At 33.1% G+C, this 12,138-nt stretch overlaps 1 protein-coding gene across 2 annotated transcripts in view; it reads left to right on the forward strand.

Annotated features, from left to right (window-relative positions):
- Window positions 1-8,681: 8,681 nt before the first annotated feature.
- The window catches only part of LOC106457749 (glycine receptor subunit alpha-2-like), a 93,140-nt gene continuing 89,683 nt past the window's right edge, over window positions 8,682-12,138 (forward strand). The window contains exons 1-2 of one of the 2 annotated variants that reach the window (XM_022383772.1): window positions 8,811-8,930; window positions 10,092-10,731. In XM_022383772.1, coding sequence (XP_022239480.1) covers window positions 10,730-10,731 — 2 coding nt within the window. In that variant the 5' untranslated portion in view covers window positions 8,811-8,930; window positions 10,092-10,729. Of the gene's footprint in view, window positions 8,931-10,091; window positions 10,732-12,138 lie in introns of both variants that reach the window. The other variant, XM_022383770.1, reaches the window with a different exon arrangement.

Here is a 12,138-nt window from a genome sequence, read left to right on the forward strand (position 1 = left end):
ATGGTTGGTACAGAGATTTGTACAAGTTAGTATGAGTTAGGAGCTAATCTCTCCTTGAATATGTAAAATGGAAATTATCGCTGACGCAAGTTATCTAGAATTTTGATTTGACTGAGCATTCTAGCATAAATATAATCTTTCAATATTTTTTCCACTCAAGATGGAGTCATTTTCTACTTTTTCTCGTACATCTGTGTTTCTACTGGTCTAGAAATCCTGTTACTTAAATCGACTGGGAGATGAATCAGCTAAGTTTGAAAGTGAAGTGTTTAAAATAAAGACTGCATTATTATTTTACATTTGTGTTTGCATATTTCATTTTCTGTCCATGTTCATTTCATTCTTTTGCAAGCAAATTATTTAGAATTATCTTGTTACTATGATACTTAGTACTTGTCTGCTGAGTATTAATGATTCTGACTATCACAGGTTTTATTTGTAAGTTAGCATTCTGGTGCTGTGACAATGAATTGTAATTTCAGGCATATATTATGAAAATGATCCCGTGTCTAGTTCAGCCTCCGATTATTGTAGATTTTGTAATGTGTGAAAAAAAAAAAGGCACTGGCTGAGACCACTACGAAATTATGGTTGAAATGAGGTAGCTGTAAATGAGATGGAAATGCAATTTGAGAGTGTAGTAAGGGCTAAGAGATAAAGTATTCTGGATTAAAAGATTTTGCCAGCCCTGGTGAGAGTTATACTTACATCCGCAAACCATCCTCAACAGCAAGAGGTAGAAGGATTTCTAATAGGAATTCCAGTTTCTGCACCAACTCAATCTCTGCTGGTTACCTCACACACATGTAGAAACATAAGGTAGTAGATTTGGATAATAGTGGTGATGATCAGTCTGGTCTTATAGAGACCAAGTGGGTTGGTCTCTATGGAACACTTAGGCATTTATTAACTAGTTTAGGTATCACCAAGAGCTGGTCTGTGAGTCCTGTGGATAGAGATAGAGGTGACGTGTATATGTCTGCTAGAAAAAACTGTGAATGTGTCAAGGGGAGCAAGCTAGCGTCTATTAATCATCCTGTGGATTTTTGTGGTAGTCAGAAGTCCTTCTGGCTGGCAAAACACGCTGATGAACCTTTTAAACCCTATGGTGTAGCTCAGATTAGCGTGGAATACAATGACGGTGTGTATCACTGAGTATCGTAATGTTTTACTGCTAGCGTATTTGTGCAAATCACATTCATCAGGAATTACATGTCGTTGGACTTGAGAAGAATAAAGAGAACCTTTCAAGAAGTACTAAAATTGTCTCACCCACACAGCAATAGATATGCTAACAGAGAGATCTGCCGATTCTGCCATTCTACAATAATGGTTAAGTGAAGCAAATCGAAGCGAATCAGCCCATAGGAATGTACAGGAGGGTCGCGATCATTTTATCATATTTTTAAGCAGTTTGTCTCCTGAAGTGGTAAGATTCAAGGATAGATGGTGCAACATCTAATGCTGAACTTGGATGTTCAACTCTTGATTGATACCCTAGAGTACTTAGATGAGGAGCAACTACGTGACTGTGAAACAGTAATTGCTAAGTTGTTTCATTAATTAGACGCTATGGATGACGAGTAATACATAGAAAACAGCTGAAAGTTCGAAAGGATAAGTATCTGGAGACTTAGTCACTTATGCAGATGACTGCCTCCGAAAGCTCACCTGTAGTGTTGACCAACAGCTCCACTACCCCAGTCACTGCAAGGTCTCTTGAAGAACACGTCATGACACTCTATGAGATAACAGGGCTTACCAAGTCACCCCCAATAGGTGCACCACGTATACAGCAAGAGTGACCCCTAAAAGAGATCCTAGAACTTGAGGAATGAAAGCCTTGTGTTCAATGCTGCTAACTAAGTTACTTGACGTGGGATTGCCTGTATCTCGTTGTGAGACAGGAACAGTGGACACAATTTCAATTTTATCTGATGCCATAGCAAATATAAGAGGGTTGACAACATGAAATGGCTATAGCAACTCTTGGTGATTTAAATTAAGGAAGCCTGAGTTTTACTCTGGCCCCAAGTTCAAGCAGGTGAATCAGTCGTCTAGCATTCAAAGATTTGGTGGCTGTACATTTAAATTCAGATAACTCTGTCATACAATTAAATATATATATATATATATATATATACCAAAAGAAAAGTTGCGTGCTCTTTAAAGAACTTATATTTTTTAAGAGAAAGGGTATTGCTGAGTTTTGTTGATGTATTGTAGGTTTCCGGTTAACGATTATCAAACCCTCCTGGATTCGTAATTATTTCTCATCATCAGGTCGACTCACTAATTTATTCGTTGTCTTTTACTCATAAAAATGAACGTATGTTTACTAGGTATTTTACGGATATGTAGCATTGATGCTACTAATTTATTCTTCTAAATTATTCAGCAGACAATCTGGTTAAGATACTAAAAATAAACACGAGCCCCAATCAATCATTTGATTCATCACTTGTCACTGAGTTATACCGGTTCAGTGACGAATAGTGAATCGAATGACAGATTGAGCATCATACGTATTTTAAGATTTTCAGTGGTGATAGGTATATTATATTTTATGACATATCGTGAGATACGTGACGAGTTCTGAACGTTTCCATGAATTTTGCTGGTTGAGAGCCACCTAGTAGTAAAGCCTACATATTCGTTTGCACATGAAAGACATATACATGTGTAGATAACAAATTACTTCTTATTTTTAGTTATTACCTCCACGTAATGGAAAAATATGTTTTATTCTAACAATATACTGAAATATATTTAATTTATATATTTTATATAATGTTTGATTTTGTGTTAATTTTATGTTTACTCTGTATTAAGTTCGATTTTGATTTGAATGTTATTTTTCCGGTGTTTTCTAATTCACAGTTATTAGTCTAAGTTTGATTTTATATTATTTTCTTGTATGATTAATTTCAGTTTTAAATTTATTCATATATCTCTTTATCTGATTTTGTTTATTTTTAACTTATTATCCCTTTATTGTTTTGGTGTTGCATTATGTTCATTCTAATACCATAAACTCCATAATTCAGTTGCATATTTAACTCCGCCTCCTAGTGGCTCAGTGTTATGTCTAAGGGCTTATGATACTAAAAATTGAGTTTTTATACTGGTGGTGGGCACAGCATAGAAAGTCCATTGTGTAGTTTTATACTTGATAGTAAAGAAACAGTTATTTAACTCTGTACTTTCTCTAGTTTGCATTATATTCAGTTCGGAACTTTCAGTTAAGTTTGTATCATAATCTGTTTTATTTATTTTGTATTCTATTGTTTTTAGTTATGAATTAAAGTGTACAGTTTATTTTATATAATTTAACTGGTTGTTGGAGCCTTTGTGTGTTCAATCAAGTTTATTTTGTATATTTTGTGGTCGTGGAGTAAGTGTTATGACACTTTAAGTGACGTCTAAGAAGGTGATTAACGGGAATTACGACTATGTTCGTTAGTTGTTGAACTTAACATTACGTTTAAAGGTTTTGGGTTTAGTTAAGTCCTGAGACCAGCAAGAAACAAGTGTTACAGTTAGATAGTAACAGACTTTATTATTCAATAAATATAAAAGAATATATCTTTATTTTGGTATATTTTTTACAGATTTTTGGGCACGTGTTCTGCATTTAATTAATCTCTTTGTAAAAATGATGTAAGTAGTCATAATCCTACATTAAATTTTCGACTTTGGTCTGTTTTAACAGTATAGTATAGACACAATCTTTCAATCTGTTAATCAATCAAGGATTGTCTTTTTCTTTCTTCCTGCTGACATGATTTTTTTGATCCAGTTTCTGTGGCCTGCTGAGAAATAAGTAAGTTAAATTTGATGGATAAAAATCTTATTTTTATTTGCCTACTTGTGTTTTAATCTTTCTTTTGCTGATGTATTCTTTTTTTTTCTAGCAAAGAGTTGTTTTTAACTTCTCGCTTTTGCAATATTGAGTAATTAGCTGTATATTTGAATACTATAGTAGGTAACAAACCTCAACTGTTCGAAGGAAGTTTGAAGAAAGTAGATGGACAAATCGAAATCTGAGTAAAAGTTTTAGAGTGAATAAGTACAGATAATTTAAACCTGTGTAAAATAGAACACTGTCCCTTTTATCATTATTTTCAGTTAAGAAAACTAAAAGTAATATAAAATTATAAAAAAACAATGCCTACGAAATACGTTTTGTCAGACCTAGTTGTAACTAGTTGTGAATATAAATGAGAACAAAATAAAGGAAATTTTCTACTTGAAAATTTACATAGATATTAATATTAACGATATGTATACGTTTAGGAATCGAATACGTGTTAAGTGTATGGTTAATATATATAATTTGTTTTCGTGATTCAAATTTAATTATTTCCAAATAACATAGTACAAACTAGTTTAATATCTACTTCCTCTAGAGCACATACTAATCTTTGCTATGTTAAGTTTATATATACTCACAAAAATCTAGATCAAAGATTGTTATTAAGGAATAATGTTAGTTCGAAGAGCCTTCTTGTAAAATCGAAATTATGAAAACCAATAGTATCACAAATTTAAATATGAATAAGTCTAATTTAAAAATTGTTGTGGTAATTAAGCTTCATTTTCTCATTATTTGTTTTAGTCGTGTGGTAATTTCAAAAATAGACTGGACCTCAAATTTCTTTCTTTTTCCAAAATGGAGACAGTTTTGGTAACGGGTATGTCATGAAATAGTTTGCTCACTTAAAATATGGAAGAATAAATTAATATTTTTAATATTAACCATTCTTGAAATACCTATAATAATGTAGGTTTCTTGTGGTGAGTAAAAACTGCTTCAGGCTCCTTACACTTAGAGTTATGTTTAGTTTAAAGGAATATTGGTTTAAATCAGTTAATAATGAAGTATGAGTGAACGTAAACTTTGTATAAATTTGAAGAGATGCATCATTATTAATGAATACAGATGCACATGTAAATCAATATAATTTTTTTTACAGACACAATTACAAAATTCTACCGAGTGATTATTTTTCGTTAGTATTCATTAATAATGATGCATTTTTTTTCAAATTTATACAAAGTTTACATTCACCCATACTTCATTATTTACTGATTTAAACGGAGTCTAGAACGTAATACTGTATATTACTCAAAACTACTTACTTACAGTTTTCTATAATTGTCATGAGACATTACTATTAGGCCTATTACATTTGTAAGCACTGCATTATTTGTCTAGTCCCTTAGGGATTTTCAAGTATTAAAAGATTGTATAACAATAGTATTTCAACCACATTGTATTTGTCGTATCCGTTGCCGACGGCGTGTTTCGCTCAATGACAAGTATAATTGTAATTATAGTATTTTGGCACTTGTGTATAAAGTTAAAATCATAAATAATATTCAACGTTAAACCAGTTTAACGTGAATATTATTTATGATTTTAAGTTTGTTTGTTTGTTTTTAATTATGTACAAAGCTACACAAGGGCTATCTGTGCTCTGCCCATCACGGGTATCGAAACCCGGTTTCTAGTGTTGTAAGTCCACAGACATACCGCTGTGCCACTGGGGGGCGTGTTTTTAAGTATAATTGTAATCACTCTTCGCCGGCTTGTAAAAGGTGTACACTCCATAACAACTACCGTTGCTTCAAATGACTTACATAATTAATATTCTGACTATTGTTGTGTTTGTTGTATCCAAGCCAGCCTAAAGAGCTCCGGATTGAGTGAAACATGTCGTCGGTAATGGATATGACAAATATAATGTAGTTGAAATACTATTGTTATGCACTATTCTAATTCTTGAAAATCTCCAAGGCATTAGATAAACATTGTAGTGTTTAAAAATGTAATAGGCCTAATGCTAATGCCTTATGACAAGTATAATTACAACCATTCTTCGTCGGCTTGTAAAACACCGTAAGAGTTTACTTAGCTATTCTTTTTTAATGGGATGAGATTTCAAATGTTCAACATCTCATCTTCTAATTTGTCAATTATAATATTTATTTTACAGTACTAACAATGTTCGACATTACAAACAAAGCTGTTTTTATATACCACGACATTAAATAACATTACAAAGAAAGCTGCTTTTACATACTCCAACATTTTAATAACATTACAAAGAAAGCTGCTTTTACATACTCCAACATTTTAATAACATTACAAAGAAAGCTGCTTTTACATACTCCAACATTTTAATAGCATTACAAAGAAAGCTGCTTTTACATACTCCAACATTTTAATAACATTACAAAGAAAGCTGCATTTACATACTCCAAAATATAAATAACATTAAATACAAAGGTTAAGGTGGAAAGGGGAACTTGTCCCCAATGGTTTCGACCGGTAGCAATAGTAAATGTATTTAGTTTAGTTAATTTCGTAAACTACATTGGATCATGGATAAAATTCTTGTGATTTGTCCAAATATTTCATTTTACAATCACAGTCCTAACATACAAATTCACAAACAATGGTTTGTGCGGCCAGCCCTTTTAGGCTTAATATCTATGACTGGTCCCATTATTTGAATAAACCTAACCAATAACTGTTCTTGGTCTCTAAATAATCGATTTAAGGTATTCACTTCCCTTCCCCAATTCAAACTATATGTTGTTTCTTAATTGTTTTGAACAACCATTCTTGCAATTCCTTTTAATAAATAATCATTTTCGAATGTTTGTTTCACCAGAGCGTGAAAGAAATAGAGTATCTTCTAACCTAATTTTTCCGGCTCGTCTAATCTCACTTCACTCAGTCACATGACTAAGCTCGCTACACCTACAGCTTTAGGTACTACACCAAGACGTGTTTCCCTGCTACACAAATTAATGACAACATTGCAAGTAGATGGTAGGCGTTCATATATTAAATAGACTAATAACGTATTCCTTTTAATCCTTTAGGTCGTTGTTCTACTAAATAAAACATTACCATCATGAGAACTGAGTGTTTGTTTAGTCACAGTTACTGACAACATATCGTCGTTGTAATTCCTATTATTACTAATTAAATTTCATTTATAAAAGAACTTAAGTTACATAAAATGGCAAATTATTAGACTAGTCCATCTACACAAAATGTTTTAGAAACACGAGTTTTGCCACCTGTTTTTTTTTATTATTTTCAATCATTTCTCCTCAGATTTTCAGACAAAAGAAAGTAAAACAAATACCAACACTTACATCTGTAAAGAAACATTCTTCAGAGAAAGTTTTAAGTATAAAACTATAAATTGTTCTTTGCCCAGAAATTTCATTCATATTTCTTTTAGGCTCAGACCCTGAGATTATGACTTTTATTGGTATAAATATTCGAGCCATGCTTTTACCAAATGTATTGAAGGTAATTAAGAAAACTGATTGTTGAAAGGTAGGTTTTCCTTTGAAGGAATTGTTAACTGGAATTACATGCTGACTTTTCATTATATATATATTATTTCTGTTACTTGACGTATATCCTTTAATTAAAACGAAGAGCCCGAGGCTACCGTAAATGGGCGGAAGTAAACAAAAAATAAAGCAAATAACTACAAGGCCCAAATTAAAATAACAGTCAAGGAGAGAGGAAGAGGTCAAACATGTACCTGATCCTCCCAGGTCTACACAAAACCTAAATTCCGATGATGCTCCGATGTGGAGGGCCGGTATAGCAAGCCTTATAACATATAATTTCTATTACCAGAGTGCAAAAACAATACTAATAGACGGTGGCATCTTGCTAAAAGTATAGACTAACTGGTATCAATGTGTCTTTGATACCTTTCTCTATTGAGGGTATTCAGTAAAGAAGAAATGTCTTTAAAACATGATGTACATGAATAAAATGAAATGACTAACTGAAAAATACCCCTGTTCTTCATAACATGACGAAACTAAGTAAGTAAAAAAAATCAACAAATATTATTTATAATTAGAGCTTCCTTATTAAACACTAGTATTAAATAAAAACAAAATAATAAATTCATTTAAATCATTTCGGTCGTCACTGTAATAACAGTGTGAGGGTGAAATTAAAATTTACACATACATAAACAGAGGTACTCTTACTAGTTTAATATAGGAAGAACTAGAGATATCTATGAACACAACTCAAGGGGTCTTCGACTGCAAACTTTATGCTTTAGGAATTTTTATGGTGAAATAGGGTTTCAGTAAAGAGTTAGCAAACAACACGACCCGTTAAAACATTGAGTAGACTTCTGCATGTATGACTGTTTTGTTGAATGGGTAATTAAAAGATTGAAATTTATAGCTTTTACTTTCCTGAATTATCCCCTAAACCTTTAATAACATAATTACAAACGTTTCGTTGGGAATAGTATGTTTAAATAGTTAGGCAAATTTGCTTTGTTGCGAGTAAATAGAGATTGCACATGACGCAATGGGACATTCATTCGTTTCATTAGAAATATGTAGTCAATTTTTCATGACCCAAATTGAATTTTAATTACAAATTATGTTCAGTTGTAGACACACAGAGAAACGGATACTTATTAGAAAATTCTAGGACAATTGGTATTTATGGTATCTGTAAGTGTAAAACGTGTTACACTTGTTTGTTGTGAAACAGAGAAGGAAAGAACAGTTGTGCGCACGCGCAACATGTTCACTTCTCCAACTTACAGCCGGAGATTGTACCGAAGCCGATATAAAAGCGCGTGACCACGCTCTCTCATATAGTATGCCGCCAAGAATCTCTTTCGCGACGGCTGCTGATCCCACGTGTCAGAGTAAATAGAAACATAAAAACTTGTAAATTCTTTGAATATACTTTTAGCATGAATATAGGTTTAGTTTCTTTCGTCTAAAAGCTGTACTCAGAACAGTGACCAGAACACTGTAAAGATGAGGAGGTCCAGTCACACAGGAAAGACTTCCGAAGCTCTGTTTCTTATTTTCAGCTTTTTGGTCTTATGTGTTGGTTCCCAGAAATCTCGAAGGTTAGAAAGTTATTCTTTATCCATTAGTCTTACGACATTCCTTGTACATAGATAACTATCTTCTTATAAGGGGTTAAAGGTTAATATATTCGTGTGAGTTTATTTGTTTCTGTATTGTAAGAATGATTCAACCAAATTACGTGTTTGGTTTACAAAAGAAATAATGATTTAAAAGTGCACATTGTACACGTATGTTTCTATAAAAGAAAGTAACGAACATTTTTGGTAAATAATTCTTTTCTATACATGTGTATTTACCAAACAATTGCCATTTGTGATATCCCCATAACTCGTATGATTCATAATCGTAAAGAAAATCCTTGTTGTTTCCCAGTTGAGATCTTAAAGAATGTGTGGCAAAACTGGTTAACAATAAAGCAGAAGTAATTATTGTTCTAATAGTGTTATAGCACAAAAAACATAGAAATCACCACACATTTTTTGAACCACGTTTTTGTCAGTTAAGGAACATATGATTAGTGAGTAAAATCGTGTTCTTGCTTCATGATGTTTCGTGATCTTCCCCAAACTTCTTAAAATATGTTAGTCTGAAAAAATGTTTTTTCTTTTGATTTTACTTAATCAGGTTTGATGTGACTTTAAAATAACAACTGATATTTTATGAGACATCATTTTATATTCAAAATACTGTGTATTTACCTAATACAAATGGAATATCTTAAATATAGCAATAGTGTATAAGTTATGTAGCTGACAACAGCGCTTTTACGGTGTATACAAATCTGCGAACTTCTGAACATCAAGTTCGTTAGGGTTGCATACTGAGAGGTGTGATCATAGAGAGAATTATTTAAATAGCTTGTGAACATGTTGATATTTGTCACATCTTTGTACAATATTGACGCATCAAAAGTCATGCAGAAAATGACATTGTTGGAAATGTTTATTTTCATGCTTCGCTTTACCTATAGCGACATTATGTATATAATAGCTTCTGAATTATAATTGTGGGCGTCATTCAAAACGGGGACATGTTGTGACGCGTGTGGTAGATAATATACACAGTAATTCAATAACCACGTGTGGTGTTTCCAATACAATGTGTGCGTATTTTGGTCATATTGAAAAAACAAACAAAAAACTACAATAATAAGTTTTTGGTACGAATGACATTTAATGCATGTTTCTTATCCAATATAGGATGAATACGTTATATTGAAACGATTTGGAGTTTCACCACGTCGTTACAGTCCATATCACCACATCCAATAATACTCTATCCGTCGTCCGTGTATATTGGCAATAGCCCTTCAGCGTAGTTTCCATTGTAAGGTTGTCATGTCAAAAGAACACCACTACTCCCTGTATAGTGTTCATAATCTAGCTAGTGTGCAAGGACGACAATTTCCCATCATTCCTTTCCACAGTTCGATCGCAAAGAAAGTTATAGGTGCTTCATCGGTATGTCTTACTACAAAATAGAATGAATACCTGTTTCATTCTCCAGCTAGCTTGAGGTATGTGGCAGTTAAACGGATATGTTGTAGAAGCCGCTTCTTTATAGTGACAAGTGTCGTTTTTCCAGAAGAAGATCCTTCTTGATTATATTGCGTAGTGCTACTTGCGACACCAGAACGGCTTACTAACATTTATCTTTGTGAACTCTCACCTGTTAGAAGACACCGAACTTTGCTTACAAGGGCTGAGTTATTACTTGTTTTAAGTCTCTTTCTGGGTGGTCATTTTTCCCAAGTTGATCCAACGCCTTTGATTTCCAATGCTATTAAGTAGAAGGAATATCCCCGTCTCGGAAATTCTAGATCTTCCAATCTGAACAAATGTACATGATCTGAGTGTATATATAATATACTCAACTCTCTTAACTCAGTCAAACCTAATTTATATTCATATCGTTCATATTTTGGAACAGTATGGAATAAAAGTGTAAATTAAAAGTCAAATCACAACAAGCATAGAAACACATTTATTTTCAAAATAATACAGTTTTTACAAACTTGGCCTGAGCCGACATCGCATTATAATCAAATAACATTCTTCCACACAACAGATTCAGGACAGATACGAAAGAAGTATCTTGGTAAACAACTCGAGCTGTTTGAATTTCCAAAATTAGATTCAGTATTTCGAAACTGAAATTATTAGTTCTTGAATAGCTCTCTTGATTTTCTTTATATGTCTATTAAGTACAGTATAGTTTTCTTATTCAGAGAATGATAAAATGTTTGTAAACCGGGTAATTATTCCTCAGCAACATGTTAAAAAATAGTTAAATATTTGTTGAGTAAACAGACTTACAAGTCTTTATTGTACTTCAGTTTTGTTCGAAATGTTATTTTCTCGGTCTCTTCCATCATGCTATAGGCTAAGCCTATAACTCCCACTTACATAAAAGGTAAGCAAAATTTACAGTTAAGCTTCGATGTTGTTATCAGAAAAATTTCCCATCTGAAATATTTTCTCAATCACGCTGCATTAGGTACCAAATCAAATTTCACATGGAGTTCGACGATAGGTACTTTCATAAATCTACTTAATTAAAATGCATAGGTCAGTATGAAATGAAATTTAAAGCTTTAAACTTAAATGTGACTTGACGTACTTTAACTGGTCTTGTACCTGACAGAGGTTGCCAGATCAGCTGTCCATAGTTTTATCAATACTTCCTTGGTCAGAAATCTGGGTAAGTATATGAATCGTCAGTTTTTAACTTGTTCTTTGATAGAATTCACCATTACTATTACTGACTGGTTAATCGTAACCATTGTTTAGCTCAATGTACGGCGAATTTATCTAACATTTCAGTGTTTATAGAACAGGAAAAGGCAACCAGTAGACAGCACCCTCCACCTGAAGAGGCTACTTTTAGCCAATTAGTGGGATTGGCTGTCACTTTTATAACGCACCCATAACTGAAAGAATTTAGGTGTCAGCACGATATATCTAACCCGAGACCCAGTGATCCTTGCAAATTAAGCTTACTAATAGGCCATGCTCGGGTCTCAATTTTTGAATGTGTATTATTTTAAAGTTTACTCCACAAATTGGCCCGCTCGACTCGTAATCTGAGGGTCGCGGGTTCGAATCCCCGTCACCCCAAACATGCTCGCCCTTTCAGCCGTGGGGGCGTTATAATGTGACTATCATTATAATCCCACTATTCGTTGGTAAAAGAGTAGCCCAAGAGTGGGTGGTGATGACTAGCTGCCTTCCCTTTAGTCTTACACTA

Source organism: Limulus polyphemus, unplaced genomic scaffold (assembly GCF_000517525.1).
Source record: "Limulus polyphemus unplaced genomic scaffold, Limulus_polyphemus-2.1.2 Scaffold369, whole genome shotgun sequence".
NCBI lineage: Eukaryota > Metazoa > Arthropoda > Merostomata > Xiphosura > Limulidae > Limulus > Limulus polyphemus.